We start from the raw sequence: 21858 nt of genomic DNA on the forward strand, positions 1-21858 counted from the left end.
ATTCACTAAACCTGAGTTCCTACCAGCAGTTCAACTTATTGTAATCTACTCACTGATGTTTACAGAACCTGGAAATATTTACACTTTATGCACCTTATTTCCATCATTTACTGACTATACACACAATCACTTTAGTTTACAGACAACAGCACCTTTCGCGTACTTTTTGCACGACTTGAAGTCATTATTTTTTCAGAAACGTTCAACATGCAGGAGTGGAATATCAGCTAAACTGTTTTTATAGTTCATAATACACCACATAATCATCCTACAAGAATAAACTATATCACTGTCTTCAGAGATACACTCGTACATGTTTTTTTCTACTAGATTTTCAGATTTTACATTTGTACATCTCCTATTGAACCCTTTAAACTGTTGACTAACAAGATTGCTGCTGAATTTGTCTGTACGCTGCAATGACAATAAAATAATTCTCTTCTATTCTAGTAGTAGACCAGATGGATAGAAAACAAGTGTAGATAAATAGTTAGCAGCTGAACTAACCAGCAATATCCTCACGAATATCAAGCAGTCTTTTAGAGCTGCTCCAAAGATTTCAGGCAAAAAAGAAAGCAGAAAAGTAGTCTTATCTCAGTCTTACCTCACTGTCATTCTGCTGTAAGAAGAAAAACTCAACCAATCACAGTCGTCATTAGACACTGTCAGCAAAACTAAGGGAAGAATGCAGCTGTGGTGGAACCACAAAATAGTGACAAGTGGAACTTTTGCATTTAGGGACATCAGCAATAATAATCCCTTAAAAAAACTAGCAGGGAAATTTAATTCTCAGAAAATCCTGAGACTTTCAGTGTGACTGGTTGCTGCTCAGAGGCTGTCGTTGTTTTCTGTCGTGAAAAAGACACAGATAGCAGAAAGTGTAATTTATTACCCTGGTTAAGCAAATTTATGTCTGTTGTTTTTACACAGAACTTTGTTTACAATTACTTTTACACAGTACTTCTTATACTTCTTATACTTACAGCAGTTTTTATTTAGAAATTCTCAGATTTATATTAGTATATTTATTCTTTTACTGTCTGTTGCTGCTTGTTTGTGAGTACTGGAAGTCCACATCAAATTCCTTGTGTGTGAACTCAGTTGTCATTAAAGAGTTTTCTGATTCTGATTCTGGGAACGCTGAAGTCTATCAGCAGTAGACACCTGCATGTATGTTGAAGTAACCCAGTTTATTTAGCAGCACGTATTCTGAGTCGGACTTTCCTCTCCGTCTGTCAGGGAGAAGGTCAATAACTCAGCAGGACCCAGCAGCCTCCTCTACCTGCTAAACTCAAACACACAATAATAGTTTTCTAGTTTTAGAAATTCCTGTATGGCACCCAGAGAAAGAGCATGACTGAACTGAACTGTGTGTCTTTGGTTTCCAGGTTTTACTTTATCAAGAAAAGTAGTGAATGAATGTGAAACTCATCCAAGAAAACCGTTCTGGAAACGTGGCCCATCAGGCTGGATGAGGAGGAAGCAGGACGACATGTTAACACGTTCTGTTGCTTTCTTTAGGAGTCCTTCTTCTTTATACCTCTCTCTCTCACACACACAAACACAGGTAAGTGCACACATTACTCATGCACACTCCATCAATGTGCTCTACTGTACCTTGATTTCAGAGGGTGAGAGTTTGTCTGTTCTCCTGCCAGTCTCCGGGGAGTCCTGGTTCTTTCTGTTCAGGTAGACTGCTGCCACCTGGCTCTGCTCCAGGAAGGACAGCAGAATCAGCCTATCGCTCAGCGCCGCTGGGAACGACAGCGCCACACGGTTAATGTCAGGATTCACAACGAAAAAAATCACACAAAAACAATCTATACGGTCAGCTGAACCTTTAGGTCCACTGTCTTCTAGCACAGCCATTTATTAACACCTAAACTGATGGCTGGTCTGACAGTTTTCACGTGGAAATCATCAATTAGAACACAGGGGAACATAGGATTGAAAAAAGTATTAACGCCTTAACGCCAACCGTTGTGAATTCACATCATCCCACTCTCATCCAGACTGCAGATAGCGTATCCATTCCCCCAATACTGGTTTGTGCAGATTCAATACGTACCTCGGAACCTTTTAAAGCGCTGGTTTCTGGTAGGACCTAATTATTATAGATCTGTCATTATTACTATAAACCTGTACTATGTGTAATAGATAAATTAACAATCTCCACTTATTTTAGCATCAGCTGGAAAGTAAAAACACAAAGAATTATTTTTTATATACAACTGTAAATAAATTCAGGCATCAAGGGGTTACAGGACAGTTATGATCCAGGTTTCCTGATGCATTTTATATTCTGAAAGCCTCTGAGTTGCATTAAATGGAGATCCAGGAAGTCCTCGGTTTATGACGTCCTCGAATTACGGCGTTTTGTCGTTACATCAGAACTGGTCCAGTGGAACTAGTTGACGAGCGGAGCGGATGAATACTGTAAGAACAGTCGTGACGTGGTGAAATCAGACGGCTTTGTTTATTGGATTATTCTACATTCACTAACTTCATTATGGATCCCAGCGTCAGTCAGACTGACAGTTCACATTTTCTCCGGTATTTTCCTACTGAGTTGTGTTTCAGTGTGAGCTAATGCCTGTTTGTCGTTACTGTAGTTGTACTAATATGTAAACTGATGCATATCGTGATGCACGGAATGGCTTTGTTTATATTTTCACCGGAGTTCTGACTTAGGAAAAATTAAAAATCGACTTCCGTCACCCTGTAGGAACAGAACTCTGATGTAAGAGGAGGACCTCCTGTATGACCCACAGAGGCCACAAATACACTCATTGACAGATTCTGGTCTCGTTGGGAGCATGTGAGGCTAATTTGGGATGCAGAAATGATTAGATTAACTTCACAATAGACATTTAGGATTTACACCAATGAGCGACAACTTTAAAACCACCTGCCTAATGCTGTTCAGGTTCCCCACGGACTTTAATGTGGACCTTCTGTGAACTCTTCCATTTATATCTACCTTGATATAAACAACCTGTATCGAACTCACTGCCAGACTGCACCTACTTTGTCCATTTGTATTTGTACTAGTATGTTACTAAGTTGTTTTTTGACTCTTTTTTCTTTCTTTTCATTTTATTTTTAGTCTTATATTACTTGCTCTACATTTGTATATATATTTATATTTCTTTATGTTACTTATCTCTAATTTCTTGTTTTTTACTCAGTTTCTTATGTCATTATTGCACTGCCTGCTCTACGTGCCTTTTTTAATTGCCCCCTGGGAACAAATAAAGTTTTCTGAATCTGAATCTCATCCTACAGCAGAACCTGGATGATAGCAGTGGAACCTTTGGGTCATATCTGGGTTATTTTTGTTTCTCTTTTACCACTATGTTCTACCTGTAAAAGAACTTTGTGAATGTTCTTCTGAAAGGTGCTTTACAGATAAAAGTTATTATTATTATTATTATTATTATAATTATCGTTATTATTATATGAACTACAGAATAGGGCTTTCATAGATCAGGCTTGTTCTGGTGAATCCTGTGGATGTTTGATCTGATTGAAATCTGGGGAGTTTGGAGGTCGGGTCGATGCTTTTGGCTCTTTGTCGTGTTCCTCAGTCAGCTCCTGAGTAGTTTTTATAAAGTAGTGCTCACTGAGAGGAGCACGTTTAGGCTGGTGGTACATGAACGCCAGGACCCAGCGTTTCTCAGCAGAAATGAACTGTAATGACCTGATGAATGTTATTCACTTTAATGTTGTGTCTGATGAGTGAATCTCCAAGAGGATCGCGTGAAGATTTCACCATTAGAGTAGTTTAATAGTAGCTTTTAAAACTTTTAAGACATTGTAGGTTTCATCAGTGTAATCAGTTTTAATCCTGATTCCCAGGAACCTTCCAGGTGTTTTTGCACCTGTCACATTTTTACTCATCTTAATGGAAACAGCACAACATGCCACATTTATACCGACAGAAATATTAATAATAAAAAACAAAAACAGACATGACTTTCACTAAAATGTGAGAGACCCTGGAATCAACATGAACAACATTTATCCACGTTTTTTCTAATAATGGGGGAAATGAGATGTTCTAGATCCTACAGATATTTAGATTCTCTCTGACTACAACATCTGTACATCAGCTCTGAAAAGATGTTTCACCATGTTTTAACCCTCATGTTGTCCTGTGGGTCAAGAATGACTCATTTTCAACTTTGAAAATGTGGGGGAAAAACGTATATTTTCACAGTGAAACTTCTGATGTCCACATTTTCAACATTTTTGGGAAATCTTTGAACATTTTTTGGTGGAAAAAAAGAAATGTTAAAAATGTTTCTTAAGAACATTCAGAAAAAAATCAACCAAAATCCAGCGAAATTCTCTGGATTTTGGTTGATTTTGGTTGATGGTCCTCTCAAAGAAAATATCAGAAGTTTTACTGATATATCTGTAATCACTTTAGATTATAACATTATAAGTTCTAGATGATATATATATATATATCTATAACATGTATTTATGTAACACACATTATCTCCTTCATGTACATTTTATCATACAACTGCAAGGGAAACATGCTAACTCAGCTCCGTATCACAATCTGAAAATGCTGTTCTTGACATGAGGATTTAATGTAAGATATTCTGGAATTCAGGACACTGAGGGCTGCTCTGGGGGTTCATCTGGGTTCTGTGGAGCGTCCTGAGACATTCTGACCTGTAATTGGTCCTATATTAATAAAATTGAATTGATATGGTTTACAGTCACCCAGATATTTTCAGATTTTCCATGAAAACTCCCACTTTTATCCATGTGCTAACATAACTGCACAAGGGTTTTCTAATCATCAATGAGCCTTTCAACACCATTAGCTAACACAATGTAGCATTAGAACACAGGAGTGATGGTTGCTGGAAATGTTCCTCTGTACCTCTATGGAGATATTCCATTAAAAATCAGCTGTTTCCAGCTAGAATAGTCATTTACCACATTAACAATGTCTACACTGGATTTCTGATTATTTTAATGTTATCTGCATTGGGAAAAAAAGCTTTTCTTTCAAAAATAAGGACATTTCTAAGTGACTCCACATGTTTGAATGGTAGACAGCATCAATTATAGTGTAGTTATACTGTATTTATTCATTTTTCATTCTTCATTCTTCTATATACTGTATATATTATTGTTATTATAATTATTATCATTACTGTACATATGGTTAGTGCTACTTTTAAAGATGTTTGCTGCTGGAACACTTGAAATTTTCCCTGACGTGGGGAGTAAGAAAGAATTATCTTATCTTAGTGTAGATGTGGCAACTTCTAAAAGAAAACATGTTTGGAACTCATTCAGATGGTGAAACACCAACTCTATTTTACATATTATCCTTATTCTTATTATTTGTAGTACATTTTTTTAAGCTTCTGTATTGTAGAAGGCCATTGTTGTGTCTACGTGTATGTCAGCTGTGTATTTTACTACTTCTGTCTAGAAGCTGATTAAACTCTGTTAGATGAAGATTCTTCCGGTTAGTCAGCCAGTGTTGCAGACTTGTTTCTGTAATTTACATTATGAGCTCTGAAAATGTTGTTCTACCCTCATTCTGCTGTTTGCATTAAATCCTGTAGATGTTCTATTAAACTTCTGTTGACAGATTTTCTTCTAAATGTTCTTTTCTATGCTATTTGTGCCTCATTACTGTTCATCATCACTCCTGTCTCACTGTGTCCTTCAGTTTTTTAATCAGGAAATGGTTTCTCATGCTGTCTTCACTCCTTCTTCTCTCACTTCTTCTTTCCGTCTCTTTCCTTTTCTTCTACTTCATCTCTTCCTCTACCTCTCTGCATCCCTTCTTCTCCTCTCTCCTGTATTCTTTCTATCTTTCCCCTCCTGTCGGTGTACTGAAGGCTCCGAGGCCTTTTTTGTGGTAGAAGAACACACTTGATCCTGTTCAACTCTTCAGGAGCTGCATGGAAACGCTGATTACCAATTAAGCCCCCCTCTCCTTCAAATTAATCTGTTTATGAAACCAATTAAATGGGAAGGAGTGTGTGTGCAGGGGGGAGTTACATATGTCTGTCAGATATCCTGCTTTGAGTAGAACGAGTACGGCTGCACCCCGAGATTTAGAAATCTAACCGCCAATTAACTGTGGCGTGTGTGTATTTATATTTACACTTCAAATCATCCTGTTGTGTGAAAATTGTAAATTAATATGCAAATATTCATGAAGGAAGAGAGGAACTGCTCGGAAAATACGGGAAAAGCAGCATTTTAAATCAGGTCAGCGGAGTCAGTGGAGATAGATTATAAAACATACGGCCATTAACGGAGCAACGTTTAATGCAATAGTAAGCGTCTTTGTGATAGATTACAGACAAATCAAGTTAAATGCAGTTTAGAATTGATCTCTATGGGTGTCTATAAACGGGATTAACATTAATCCCATTCATTCCCAAATGAAGGACGGGATGTGGCCCAATCTGGGACCAGGTGGCTGATTTGGAATTAAGGGCCAGACCTGCGTGACCTGCCCAGAAAAACCCCCACAGACACACATACAGACACACACACAGACACACAGACACAGACACACACACACACACACATACACACACACACAGAGCATATACATGTACACATTCATATGTAGCCCCTCAGACACATGCACAGATAGCTGCATATACATTCATACATGCAAGCCTGCAACCACGTTTTATGCACATTTACACACTGACACAACTGCACAAACGTCCACACATACACACACACACACACACACACACACACACACACACACACACACACACACACACACACACACACACACACACACACACACACACACACACACACACACACACACACACACACACACACAGAAACATCCACACACACACCAGCAGAAAGCACAGCCACCACATGTTAATGCACGGCCTTGCCACGTACACACAGACAGAAACACACAAACTCCCCTAAATCCATTTAATGCCATCTCCTCAGCAGCATGTTGACATAAGAGGCCAATGGGCTTAACCAAAGCACATTTAAACACGGTAAATGAAACCGGCTATGAAAAATCACTTAAGGATGCCTAATCGTGGAGCATATGTGCAGCTTGGCCAAAGGAAGCTGTAATACTTTGATGGTGTAAAATATCTGTAATCTGCTGCTCGGTGTGATGCAATCAGAGCTCATGGTCGGAACGCTGGCGTTCACCACGCAAACTTCAGGAGGACAGTAAGCCTGATTAGTCCCACTGTGGGGCAGAGAGCAGACCTGGCTGCAGCCGCCTCGTGTGTCAAACATACAGAAAACAAACTCACGTTCAGCCCCATCCATGCAAATCACAAAAGGGATTTTCTCCTGCATTCAAACCCTGAAAACTTTATTTTTTGCTTTACAAAGTAGTCAAATCCTGTTCAGACAATGGAAATGAATTCTGTTGTGACACGGCGGCTCATGGTTTAATTTAGGATCCGACTGGAGCCGCAATGTTTCGCCAATTAATTGGTTGAGAAAAGAAAACGAATGAGCAACTATTTTGATAACTAAGTAAGCATAACAGGCAATTCTTCAAGTTAAAAAAAAAAAGCCAAATAATTGCTGGTTTTAGCTTCTCACACACGAGGTTTTTAGAATTTAGGGGCTTCATGTTTGGTTCTGGGAACTAAATGATGAAATGATTCATTAAGAAAACAGAAAATGAGAATAACCTTCAGCTGCAGTCTAGTATTTGACTTTGACACTGCAGGGAGTGAATCTGCAAACAGTAATAAGTGAATTCTACCTGGCATATGTCACAACACACACACACACACACACACACACACACACACACACACACACACACACACACACACACACACACACACACACACACACACACACACACACACACACACACACACACACACACACACACACACACACACACACACACACACACACACACACCTGGGCTGTAAGTGTAAAGTGTTTGGGTAATTCGTGTGATCTGGTCCAGCTCCCTGCTCCTAATTGTCTCAGACTAATTTAACAGCAGATGTGAGGACCTCTAACCTACACCTCCCACCCCAGCACCCCCCCACAAACACACACAGCCCCCAGAACCCACCCTCTCACCACCATTACTCTAATAATTAGTGCCTCTGAGGCTTTGGATGGAGTGCAGCGGGAGGCAGGGTGTGTGTACCTGCGGTGTGTGTGTGTGAGCGTACAGTAAGTGTTTGTTGGTCCATACAGGAGGAAAAAAGTGTGTAATTACATATGTATGCATGTGTGTGTCCACTATGGGGGCTTTATCAGGTGTCTGGAGACCGCGGGCGGAAGTGGGGAGGGCGGTGTTATGAACAAATAATTGATACAGAAAGAAAGAAATAATTAGCAGATTTGGGCCGGTGTCCACGGCTCCTGTTCTCTCCTGCCAGGTCTGAGGGGGGCGGCGCTCCCTGGAGGAGCCGCGATGGAGCAAAAAACACTGATGGATGCTCTTAAGGGAAGGCCCCTGGACACACACCGCACAAAAGGATTTGGCCGCAATTAGCTAGCAGAGTCGCCAGCTCACCTGTGGCACCTGTTATGTATGTTGGAGATGGAAGGGAACAGCGTGTGATGCTAGACGGCTCTGTGGTTTTAAAACACAGAACATTTCAAGACAAACGTCTCTGTGTGTCGCTGTGGGCAGAGAAAGGTAGAAAATATAATGTTTATGTCTTTAAATCTGTTTAACCCTTGTGTCGTCCTGCATTTTTTGGTGGAAAAAAAGAAATGTAAAATGTTTCTTAAGAACATTCACATAAAAATCAAACAAAATCCAGTGAAATTCGCTGGATTTTGGTAGATATATATGGAATCACTTAAGATATTTTTAGGATTTTTTGGAAGATTTTTACTCATTTTTTGAAAATATTTACAAGAATTTTCTTACCAAATTTGGGGTATTTTTTAAAAAAATAAAGCTTTTAAGGGAAACTTTGAAGGAATTATTGGTATTTTCTTCCTGACGGTTTTGCAAATTTTCAGAAATTTGGGGAATTTTTTTGCCGAGTTTTTTGATTTTTTTTTTTCAAACAAGAAAACAATTTTTTGGGTGCCTGTAAATGTTTTAAAGTTTGAAAACGTAGGAAAAAAAATATTTCCACAGTGAAACTTCTGATGTCCACATTTTCAACATTTTTGGGAAATCTTTGAACATTTTTTGGTGGAAAAAAACAAATGTTTAAAATTTTTAGAACATTCACATAAAAATCAACCAAAATCCAGCGATATTTGCTGGATTTTGGTTGATTTTTATGTCAATTTTAAAAATTAGAAGTTTTACTGATATATATGGAATCACTTTAAATATTTTTAGGATTTTTTTGGAAGATACTCATTTTTTGAAAATAAGGAAATAATATTTTTTGGAGCCGTAAATGAGGACAACAGGAGGGTTAAAACAGCACAAACCTCCAGAATATTTTAGTCACGTTTAATGTCGTTCAGTGGATGTAAAAACCACGACAATACGGGAGAAAACATCTTAGTTGCAACGGCAGGAATTAAGGAATCAAATCCACTGTCAGAATGTTTTATAATATGCACTAAAAGCTAAAAAAGAATCTCTTCCAACTTGATTTTTGTGATTTAGAATCTGTGAGGTGCACTTTGTCAGAAGTTTTGGCAGCGATTTCTTTCAGTCCTCACTTTCTGACTCTCCTTTAAAGTTCTGTTTGAGAGTTAGAACTTTATTCAGAGTTCAGGTCAGAGTCATGTGTAAGGTTCTACATGTATGATGTTGAAGTCAGAGTAAGAATTTAGGGAATACAATACTATACTGTTCAAAACACTGGGCTCATCCAGACAAATCCATGTTTTCAGTGAAAACTCCCAATTTTCTTTCATAAATAAGGACATTTCTAAGTAATCCCAGACTGTTGAATGGTAGGGAATCTTCAACAAACACACTAACAAGAATTATAAATCATCTTTTTCACTGCAGTCAAAGATATTTTTGTCTGGATATGTTATGATAAATGAGTCAACAAGCAAATTTTTTTAAGTAGCCTCAACTTGAGTCTAGTTTTATATCAACTAATGCAGAAATTTGTGCTTAAATTAGCCACAGTGTTGGATATTGTTTTGTTTTTCTATCATTCTGGAGAACTTTTCAGTCATATTGGACAAATATTAAATCATTCTGGACGTTTTTCATCTCATTTCGAAGTGTTTTTGGGTCCAAGGTTTGTCATTTTGCACAATTTTTGAGTTACTGTGGACATTTTTGCCATGTTTCCATGTAACTACCAAGAGAGAGTTTGAAGTAAACTTTTGAAAAGTTGTAAAAAATGTCAAAAAAGATAATGGAAATCAGACTTGTTTCCATGAACTGCTTAGGAGCAAATACACAACGCTGCGTAGTTTCTACGGTAAAAACTACAAAGAAAAAGAAGAAACAATGAACTCTTTGGGCCTTTAAGGAAAAATATGAATAAACTGCAATTTTAAAATTGGAAAGTGGTCTTTTTTCTATCACATCAGTTGGTATCAGCCCTGAAACCTCCAGAAACCTCCAGTCAGTCATGTAAATTAAATGTCAGCGTAATGACATGTTTCACCTTGATAAAACACACCTTCAAAGTGTTATCTGAATGTTAGGACTTGGTTCAGGGTTAGGTTTGGGCATGTAAAGGTCTGCGTATTGAGCTCTGGGATGCGTTATGACAGAGTTTCGTAGCTAAATGAAGAACAGACGTGTAGAACTCACCGTCAGTCACGGTGCCAGCTGGTAGTCGACCCACTAACGTTCGATCTACACACACCTGCTGGAGCTGAGGTCCATCTAAGGTCAGGGTCACCAGAACACCTCCGCTCAGCATCACCTGCAGACAGAAGCATCAAAAAAACAGAATAGAGCTGACAGAGAAACTTTTTGGATAATGATGCATCTTAAGTGTTTTCTGTAAACTTATATTTCTAAAAAATAGAACCATCAAAGTGACACCATTTATCAGACCCAGAAACGATGAAAACAGAATGAATCTGTGGATTTTCAACTTTTTGAAGGTCCTTGAGCTACTTATGCTGATGTTATGATCCATACATTGGAAAAACCAAATAAATCCAGGCCTTAAATCATCAAAATCACTTTTTTTCTATATGTCCCATTTTAAAACTGTATTATTTTCATACATTTTAAGTTATAAACACATATATGTCTATTAATTGATTCAACTGTTAACCAAAATTTATTGGAATTGAAAATAATTATTTATTGTGTCAAATATTGCTATTTGACAAGTGTGATTAATTGAGATTAATTACAAATCCTGTAATTAATTAGATTTTTTTTTTTTTTTAAATCGTGTCCCACCACTATTTAAAAGTCTTTATTTGAGGCCTTAACCCTTGTGTTGACCTGCGGGTCAAAATTGACCCGTTTTAAAGTTTAAAAATGTGGAAAAAAAATATTTCCACAGTGAAACTTCTGATGTCCACATTTTCAACATTTTTGAAAAATCTTTGAACATTTTTGGTGGAAAAAAAGAAATGTTAAAAATGTTTCTTAAGAACATTCACAAAAAAATCAACCAAAATCCAGCAAAATTCGCTGGATTTTGGATAATTTTTATGTGAATGTTCTTAAAGAAAATATTAGAAGTTTTACAGATATATATGGAATCACTTTAGATATTTTTAGGATTTTTTGGAAGATTTTTACTCATTTTTTGAAAATATTTACAAGAATTTTCTTGCCAAATTTGGGGGATTTTTTTTTTTTAAAATCAAACTTTTAAGGGAAACTTTTAAGGAATTATTGGTATTTTTTTCCTGAAGGTTTTGCAAATTTTCATAAATTTTGGGAATTTATTTGCTGATTTTTGGGATTTTTTCAGACAAGGAAGCAATATTTTTTGGTGCCCGTAAATGAGGACAACAGGAGGGTTAAAGTGTGAGTCTGGGTTGGGGTTAGGAGGAGGTTAGGAGGAGGATCTAGGAGGAGGTTAGGAGGAGGATCTAGGAGGAGGTTAGGAGGAGGTATACCTGGCAGCAGCGCTTGTTCCTCCATCTGGTCTGGATGCAGGTGTTGGTCTGCAGGAGGTCCTGGATGGACAAAGAGAAGGTGAGAGGAGCAGCGGAGAAACTCACAAGAGCCCAGAACTGAGTTTAAACCAGTAAACACAAAACCAGCAAACATAAAACCAGTAAAATGAGGCCTGTAGAACCAGTAAAGTGTACAGTTAGAACACAGAAACAGACACTGGCGACCACAGGTGGTCACTGCAGGGAGAGAGTTAGAGGATGCAGGTAACGGCAGCTTGTGTGTGTGTGTGCGTGTGTGTGCGTGTGTGTGTTTTTGTGCGTGCGTGCGTGCGTGCGTGCGTGTAAGGTCGGTCATTCCTGCCACATTCCTAACCCAGCTGGGGTGATTGGATGGGAGGAGAGAGGGCCGGGTGGAGGTGAGCCGGGGTGTTTCTGGTTTCAGACAATGGTTACGGGTGAGAGGAGGGAGGTGGATGTAGGTGTGTGTGTGTGTGTGTGTGTGTGTGTGTGTGTGTGTGTGTGTGTGTGTGTGTGTGTGTGTGTGTGTGCAGCAGCCACAGACAGGTTCCACCAAACAAAGCTGGGTCTGTGCTGCCACCAGTACAGAGAGAGGGGGGAATGAGGGGAGGAGGAGGAGGAAGAGGAGGGATGAGGGGGAAGCCTGCAGCCCCCTGATCCCCTCAAATATCCCCCTCGATGACAGAGCCGGCCGAAAGAGAGGTGATGAGAGAGGAGATGGAGAGAGCAGAACAAACGGCAACGACAGGGAGAGTGAAGGGAGCAGGAGAAAGGGGAGAGAATGCCCCTATTTGTTAATCAATCGGCCGTTTCGGAAAGGGAAAACTCCAAAAATCCCCAGAGGGAGGAAGACGAGGGAGGCGGGGGGTGGGAGGCTGGGAGGGACGGAGGAGGCGGGTACCTCCAGCTCCTTCAGCGAATCGCGGAGCTTTTCTGGTCGGCGGTTCCTGGGGGTCCACGAATAGCCTCGAGCTACGAGGAAAAACACAAGAAGAATCTGGAGATCATGTGACTTCACTTTTAAACACTCACAGAAATAGTTGTTTTTCTCTGAAAAGAAACAGCACTCATGGGAATTTAGAAGAATGTGGCACCAAAAACCGGAAAGGTTGAACATCTGAGCTGACATCTGTGAATGAAAAGGGATAGGAGGAGGAAAGAGGTCAGGTGGAAAGAAGAGAAGTGATGATCTTTAATGTATTTAACCCTCCTGTTGTTCTGGCACCAAAAAATATTGTTTCCTTCTCTTAAAAAAATCCAAAAATTCAGCAAAAAAATTCCCCAAATTTCTGAAAATTTGCAAAAACCTTCAGGAAGAAAATTCCAATAATTCCTTAAAAATTTCTCTTAAAAGTTTTATTTAAAAAAAAAAAAATCCCCCAAATTTGGCAAGAAAATTCTTGTAAATATTTTCAAAAAATGAGTAAAAATCTTCCAAAAAATCCTAAAAATATCTAAAGTGATTCCATATATATCTGTAAAACTTCTGATATTTTCTTTAAGAACATTCATGTAAAAATCAACCAAAATCCAGTGAAATTTGCTGGATTTTGGTTGATTTTTTTGTGAATGCTCTTAAAAAACATTTTTAACATTTCTTTTTTTCCACCAAAAAATGTTCAAAGATTTACCAAAAATGTTGAAAATGTGGACATCAGAAGTTTCACTGTGAAAATATATTTTTTTCCACATTTTCAAACTTTAAAACGGGTTAATTTGACCCACAGGATGACACGAGGGTTAATGCAAGCCCACTGAGGAACCTTTATATCCAAACATTTATGGGTGAGTTTACTGAAATAATCCAAATTCAACATATTTCCAGTGATATCTTAACTGTAGAAGCATAAATGTAGAAATTCAGGTGAGCCGTTTGACTTGTTTCCGTTTTTATTCACGAAAATATTCTAATGAAAACAAAAATGTGCCTTTAAACCCACAAACCTGATCCTTGAGGAGAAGCAAACATTTAATCATGAGAACTTTCTCCCAGCTAGCAGCACATATCTGAACACGTACCACACTTCATTTTAATTCCCTCCTCCTCCTCCATCTCTAGTGGTTAAACACAGGGAAGGAAACATGGAAAAAAAGCAGCTAATTGAATTTGTGCATGTACTGCTGCCCACACTTATACATGAAGCTGGGTGGGAGGAAATAAAAGGGAGGACGCTCCTCTATCTGTTTATTTTACAGTCTCCTCTTTAATGTTTGCAGAAAGGAAGCATTAAGGAGTGGGTTCTCCATTAGGACTGAGTGGGAAGAGGAGGTAAACAGATGCATGTAAATGAGGAGTGGAGGGGATGGAGGGGATGAGTGCTGCTCTCCTGATAAGGCTGTTTGTATTCCACTACTGCTGAATAGCAGAGAGAGAACAGAGGAAGTAGGACGGTGATTGTAGAAGATGGTCATCAGCTGGTTAGAGTTGGACCAACAGGAGGAAAAGAGTCTCCATTCCTGCTGGAAACTCACCTTCAGAGAAGTGGAGCTTCTCCTGGTAGTAGTGATGCTCCAGAGGAAGAGCTGGAGACACACAAAGGGTTATATAGGTTAAATAACGTACAGAACACTTGTTCTATCTGGATCTGGAAACTAAGCTGGAGCCCAAACATCCTCTAAGAGGCCGTGTTGGCAGAGAGCAGCCCGTAACCGAGCCCCATGGCCTGGACGCCCCGAGCAGGAAAGTGGCCAGTCTGGTGGCCGGCCTCTCTGGCAGCAGGAACTCCTCCAGGATTAGTAGTATTAATCAGATAAGGGGGTGACGGGCCAGACGGGCCCAGACATGGGCACCTGCTCCGGGGCTGGGGGGGTTCTGGCTGCTGGGGGCCCCCGGAGCTGCTCCACTGAGCCTGGGTCGCCCTCTAGTGGGGACGGGTGGAAAGAAAAGCCGAGCTTTCAGAGCAGTACACACACCACAAAAACAAGTATGATGCCTAGATGCTGCTGTAGCATGTTAAAAAGATCATGTAAATATAAAAAAAAGGACCAATAATCACACAAACACAGAGCAGTCTTCTTTATATCTCAGTAATAGGAACCAGGTCCTGCAGGAACTTGTGGTAGAACGGTTAGTGAGCATTTTGCAAAAGGTGATATTCTGTATTTTGATGCACCATTCAGAAGTGTCACTTAACCCTCCTGCACCAAAAAATATTGTTTCCTTGTCTGAAAAAAATCCCAAAATTCAGCAAAAAAAATTCCCCAAATTTCAGAAAATTTTCAAAACCTTCAGGAAGAAAATTCCACTAATTCCTGAAAAGTTTCCCTTAAAAGTTTTATTTAAAAAAAATTTTTTTTTTAAATTGGCAAGAAAATTCAAAAAAGGAGTAAAAATCTTTCAAAAAAATCCTAAAAATATCCAAAATGATTACATATACATCAGTAAAACTTCTAATGTTTTCTTTAAGAACATTTAGAAAAAAATCAACCAAAATCCAGCGAATTTCGCTGGATTTTGGTTGATTTTTTCTGAACATTTCTTTTTTTCCCACCAAAAACAATTCCCAAAAATGGAAGTTTTCACTGTAAAAACATTATTTTTTTCCCACATTTTCAAACTTCAAAACGGGTCAGTTTGACCCACAGGATGACACGAGGGTTAAATTTGATCAAACCACATGCTCTATTTCTGAGGAAGCAGATCAGCTTGAGGAGCTAAAGATGCCTAAAGTGGTTTAATCTGACTATTTAAGACAAAAACTCTGAAGCCATGTTTGGAGGTGTTATAGGAGCCATATGGACATTTTGCATAACAGGAAACAGAATAATAAGGTATTATTTTAAATTGTATTCTGGTTGAGCACACACTTTTTGTTTTCTCCGTTGGAGCTGAACGCCTCAGAATCCATGACAAATAGAAAACAAATTTTATGTAATTTAGTGAAATTAAACCCTGACCCGCCGTGTGAAAATGTTGTGATACTTCTGGAGTGATTCTGCTCCATCTCCCCCTTCCTCCTCCTCCTCCTCCTCTCCTCCCTCCACTCTGATATCAAGACACACTTTAGTAATCCTCTGAATGAAAGGATTTGGAGCAAGAGCATCGTCTCTCCACTGAAGATTGGAATGAAAGAGAAGGCCGCTTCTCAGATGAGAGAGAAGGGAGAGAAGCCCGTGATGAGAGAGGAGAGACTTAACAGTACACAAAATATACATGGTGGGAGAGAAAATGAAGACAAAAGAGGAGAAAATCCATGAAAGAGAGGCAGAAACATACAGAAGAAAGGGAAAGACATGAAGATGGAGACTGTAAACCACAGAGAAGTGATCAGATAACAATATTATCGGTTAGAAAAGATTCTCTCAAACATACAAAACAACTTAAAGCTGCTCCATCAATGTTCGAAGTTAATAATGGATCAAAAAATGAAGTTGATCAGAGTGAATTATCTCCCAGCTCTGGTCCCCAGATTCTCTCATCGTCTCCGGCACCAGAACTAGTGGAGCATTTAGTGAAACTCAGACATATTTCCCTCAGGACTTACTGGAGACCAAATGTAGCTCTAAGGAGTCGATGCTGGACCTGAACCCTCCTCATGAATGCTGATGTTCTATAGCTTAGAAATTAATTAAAAAGAAAATATGTGTTCATATATCTGTAATATTATCTTTACAGGGTGATAAAATGCTCACGTTATGTTTGGTTGGTTTGTAGTAGCCGCACAAAAAACTCACACAGGCTTGAACAAAAGTTGACTAAAAGAAAAATCCAGTAATATATGTAGAATCTGTTGTGATGGATGAAGAACTGATGTGTCCCAAAGAATTTTAAACTCTCTGCTGTACTTTTATAAATACGTAAGAAAATGTAAGACGGCCTGTTAGCACAAAAAAAGTTTAAATAAGTGTGATACACATGAAAGTTCACAAATATTAGTTAAATATTAATCATATGTTGTGTTTTTAATGCTGAACAGGACAGATGCACAATATCTGGTTTCAGGATTCACATCGTGATAAATTCAACAACTGAAATGTAAAGTAACTCAAACATTCTGCTAGTTTGTTTTTGCTGCTTCATACAAAAAGAAAACTTCTCATTTCCAATACGTGTCTAAAACTACACAAGAAGTTTGTCTCATAAAACATCAGTTACTCTGATTTAACCTCCTAGGACCTGAAGTCCACATAATTTAAAATAAAAAAGAGCATATTGTTAATAATAATACTAATATTAATTAGAATAACAATAATAATATTAACTTTTCTGATGTTTTATGATGCTCCTCTGTTTTAATGTTTGCTGATTTTATATGTAATTATGTAAAGTGTCTCTGAGTATTTTGAAAAGTGCTATACAAATAAAATGTATAATTCCTATTATTATTAGTAGTAGTAGTAGTAGTATTAATAATAATAAAAACACTATAAATTCAATACTAATGTAATATAAATATCATAAACCCCATAATCAGTTTTCAGATATTATCTAATTATTGCATTTATTGGTTGCTCCGTATCCCAGATAACTGGAATAAATCTAAAATGCAGCCAAAGCTCAGGTCTTCAGAGGTTAAGGATTCTTGAGTACACTTGGTTTTTAGTTTAAAATTTATTCACTAAATGAAGTTAGTTGTCATGCAGGGTCCATATGCAGCAGAATGATCAGGAACAGGAACACTGAAACACTGAAATGGAAGATTTGGTTGTAAAAAGAAACGCAGTGTCAGTTGAACGGCAATATTTCATTTCCAAAGACGATGCTGTTGACTAAAAATTAGTACTCTGTCATTGACATACTGCATCTGCTGCTATCATACCAGGTAACTATTTAAATCAGCACAAAAACACTACAAGGACAGTTATTCATGTCATCTGGAGAAAATTCCTGTTGCAGAAAAGCAACTTATCACAATTTAAGTTTTCCCCCAATATCGTGCAGCCCTACTGAACAGTCTGGAGCAGTAAAGTACTCATTAAATAGCTCTGACAGCTGTAAAACGCTGCTTTAATCTGAGTCTAAATGTGGAACGTTGATTCTCACAGGGTCAGATTCTCAAAGTTTGTCAAACAGGTGAAGACACTAAGTTTAACCAACTCAGGCCATAAAACGTCAGTTTGAAAAATGCTTCAAAGATGCTTCCCTTCATTCTAAACACAGAAATAAGAAGTGAGGATAATAATAACTTTATAAGGAAGGCGTCCTGAGGCTGGTGGACGCTGGGGAGCGATCTGAGGTCCTCCTGATGTAAGGGAAGCCTGGTGGCCTGAGGCAACATGAGGCTGGACTGTGTGGGGCCTCCTGCTATGTGATCCAGGAGAAAGTCAACAGTTTAGTTTCCCTATCGCTGTGTGGAGGACCCCGGGTCAACAGGAACACAGGCAGCAGCACAGATAGAAGCACAGAGGCCTAATAACCCGCTGCATGTGTGCTACGTGCATGTGTGTAGAAGGTTTTAGGGTGTAAATCCGACATACTAATAGCCTCTGTGTGGTTAACGGGTGGAAGACGGCAGCAGAAAGCCCTTCTTCATATATAAGGAAATCACATTCAGTCAGAAAACAAGACAAATGCAACTTATCTTAAACACAAACAGACATCCAATATAAACACTATTTACCTGGCTCTCCTTTATCGTAGTACTGATAGGTGCCAATATCTGTATCTGTGGGGCAGGAGAGGCAGAAAGAGGGAGAGAGATGAACATCTAGCTGTCAGGGAAAAGCACAAGACAGATCAGCAATTTCGCACCGTGGGATAAACAATCACTATCAGCCAGTGGCCTGTCCCGTCTGCCAGCTCCACAGCTCAGATAAGACCCTGGGAGGGAGGGCTGGGGGGGTCCGAGCAGATGGAGGGGTATTAATAAAGGCAGGAGAGAGGAACCCAGCCCACCTGAGGGACTAGCTCTGATCCACACACATATAACAACATATAGACATTTAAATGGAGATGCATGGAGTCAGCGGACGGCTACACAAAACATACGACACACACACACACACAGCATGCAACAAGCACACACACACACACACACATATAAACTGCTGAGCTGAGACTCTTTTTGTGAGTGTTATTCCTGCAGGCCCAGAACCAGAAGCAGCCAGTCGGATTCTCCCAACACATCGTTTCTTTATCGCTGCTGCTGCCTCTGCTGCTGCTCCTGAGGCCAGGTCACACTAATACAACAGGAGAGCTGATGGCAGACAGACACACACACACACACACACACACACACACACACACACACACACACACACACACACACACACACACACACACACACACACACACACACACACACACACACACACACACACACACACACACACACAAACTCACACACCACATACACTACAGGAGGATACGGATGCACTCTCTGCTGCACAAACTACTTGTGTTTGTTCATCAGTATTTTCAGTAAGTAACAAATATCTAACTCATTCTGTAATTGTAAACCCATAAATAATGGTGTGGAGTCACTTTTTCTTTTCTAATACAAACAGTGAAACTAGGGATGTCTGACATTGGCAAAAAATGTAATATTGTTATCGTTGTTTTTGCCTATCATGAAAGCCGATAAAATAAAGCCTGGATACCGCCAGCATTTACCGACTCAGAGAGGGAGGGAGAGTGTGAACTTCCAGTGAATTTCGCTGGATTTTGGTTGATTTTTATGTGAATTCTCTTAAGAAATATTAGAAGTTTTACTGATATATATGGAATCACTTTAGATATTTTTAGGATTTTTTGGGGAAGATTTTTACTCATTTTTTGAAAATATTTACAAGAATTTTCTTGCCAAATTTGGGGGATTTTTTTAAGGGAACTTTTTAAGGAATTATTGGAGTTTTCTTCCTGAAGGTTTTGCAAATTTTCAGAAATTTGGGGGAATTTTTTGCTGAATTTTTGGATTTTTTTCAGACAAGGAAACAACATTTTTTGGTGCCTGTAAATGAGGACAACGGGAGGGTTAATGAATAAACTCTCTGTTCAGCTCGTCTCCTGATGAGCAGCGATACGAATGTGATTACATAGGCAACATTTCACAGCGTTATTCTGCAGATGCTGCTTTTATGAATCTATATTTTTGTTTGTGAGGCGGACGTATGTGATGTAAGGAAGGCGGTGATAGCAAGCGTCACACCTCAGCGACCAGGTCTCTTCCCTCAGATGGATCCATACACGCTGGTTTGAGATAGCAGAAGACACACACAGCAGGACCAAACAAACAAATAAGGATATGTCACCCAGGATATACACCCTCTCTACCTTTCTGTACACACACACACACACACACACACACACACACACACACACACACACACACACACACACACACACACACACACACACACACGTATATAAACACACACACACAGCCTCCCAGAGACACTATCTTCGTCTAAAGCTCAGCAGACTGTGAAAGACAAGACAGAATGGAAGGGAGGAGAAAACAAGAACATGGAGAAACAGAGCATTTCTGTCTGACAGAGGAGATGGACTGATAGGTGGTGAACAGGAAGACAAACAGAAAGTAGCAGGAAAGTCAAACTTAGACCACAGTTGGTCCAAAGAAGAAGTTCTAGTTAATGTTAATGTTAGTTAATGTCTCTCAGTGCAAACAGGATAGAGCTTCAACTGGTGGGGGTTTAATTCACTAATCATTCAGCTGGAGGAACTGGTTAGCTGTTTGGTATCAAAACGCCAAAAAATGTCAATCAAAAAGCCCAAAATGACATCCTTCATCTAGTCTGGACAACAAAACAACAAAGATATCCAGTTTATCATCACAGAGGAGCAAAACTACCTGAAAATATTCAAATTTAGGTGAAAAATGTTGATACGTGTTTGTCAGAACCTAAAATGACGTCTTCAAATTGCTGTTTTCACAACAAAACAACAAAGATGTTCAGTTAACTTAAAAATAGGAAATGGCTGTTTTCACAACAAAACAACAAAGACGTTCAGTTAACTTAAAAATAGGAGGGAGTACGTGTGTTTGAACAGGAGTGAGATCGCGAGATTCAGTGAGAGTGACGAAAATTCAACATGGCGGCTCACAGCTGCTAGATGAGAAGTAAACAAATCGCCGTTGTCTCGACGTATTTATATTAAAAAAAAAAACCAAAAAAAAAACCAACAACCTAACTAAATAGCCTGCTCAAGATCGGAAACGGTAGTGCTCACAGTGGAGGACCTTGAGAACTTTATTGACGACTACTTCGTCCGGTGCACGATGGAAGACGCCAACTCCGCAAACCCGAACAAGAGGAAGAAGGCAGACTCCTCGACGGACACACAAGACTTGGAGGTCACGGATATCCAGGTAAGTGTTCTCGAGTCTATTAATAAGAAGCTCGATATCCTTAGTTTGCTTCACCAGGAGATAAAAGACCTGAAAGCAAGCCTGGAGTTCACCCACCAGCAGATAGAGGATCTGCAGAGGGACAACACCGAACTCCGGTCCACGCTGACAGTGGTCACTTCAGAGGTGAGTACACTTAAAAGAGAAAACAAAACCCTGAGGGAGACCGTCCTGGACATCCAGTCGAGGAGCATGCGGGACAACCTGATCTTTTCTGGTATCCCTGAGTCCACACCGGATAACCCAGAGACCCTTGTTAAAAACTTCATGGTGTCGGCGCTTAAAATCCCTGCGGAAACCGTTAAAAACATCACTTTCCACCACGTCCACCGGCTCGGACCCCGAGGAGGAAACCGACACCATCCTATCATTGCAAAGTTCGAGCACTTCCAGCAGAAAGTGCTCGTAAGAAGCAAAGGACGGGAGCTGAAAGGCACGTCGTTCGGGATGAACGACCAGTTTCCCAGGGAAATCAACGAGAGGCGCAAAGTATTATATCCCATCATGAAAGAACACAGACAGAAAGGTAAACGGACTG

General features: G+C 39.4%; 1 protein-coding gene across 2 annotated transcripts in view; it reads right to left on the bottom strand.

The window, feature by feature from the left end:
* Positions 1-21858, bottom strand: part of wdpcp (WD repeat containing planar cell polarity effector) — a 123632-nt gene that overhangs the window by 57762 nt on the left and 44012 nt on the right. Inside the window, exons 4-9 of one of the 2 annotated variants that reach the window (XM_055018570.1) lie at positions 18573-18617; positions 14485-14535; positions 12914-12984; positions 11995-12054; positions 10718-10832; positions 1618-1754 (exon numbers count right to left, since the gene is read on the bottom strand). In XM_055018570.1, coding sequence (XP_054874545.1) covers positions 1618-1754; positions 10718-10832; positions 11995-12054; positions 12914-12984; positions 14485-14535; positions 18573-18617 — 479 coding nt within the window. The remainder of the gene's footprint in view (positions 1-1617; positions 1755-10717; positions 10833-11994; positions 12055-12913; positions 12985-14484; positions 14536-18572; positions 18618-21858) is intronic. The other variant, XM_055018571.1, reaches the window with a different exon arrangement.

The sequence above is a fragment of the Amphiprion ocellaris genome, chromosome 16 (genome assembly GCF_022539595.1).
Source record: "Amphiprion ocellaris isolate individual 3 ecotype Okinawa chromosome 16, ASM2253959v1, whole genome shotgun sequence".
NCBI lineage: Eukaryota > Metazoa > Chordata > Actinopteri > Pomacentridae > Amphiprion > Amphiprion ocellaris.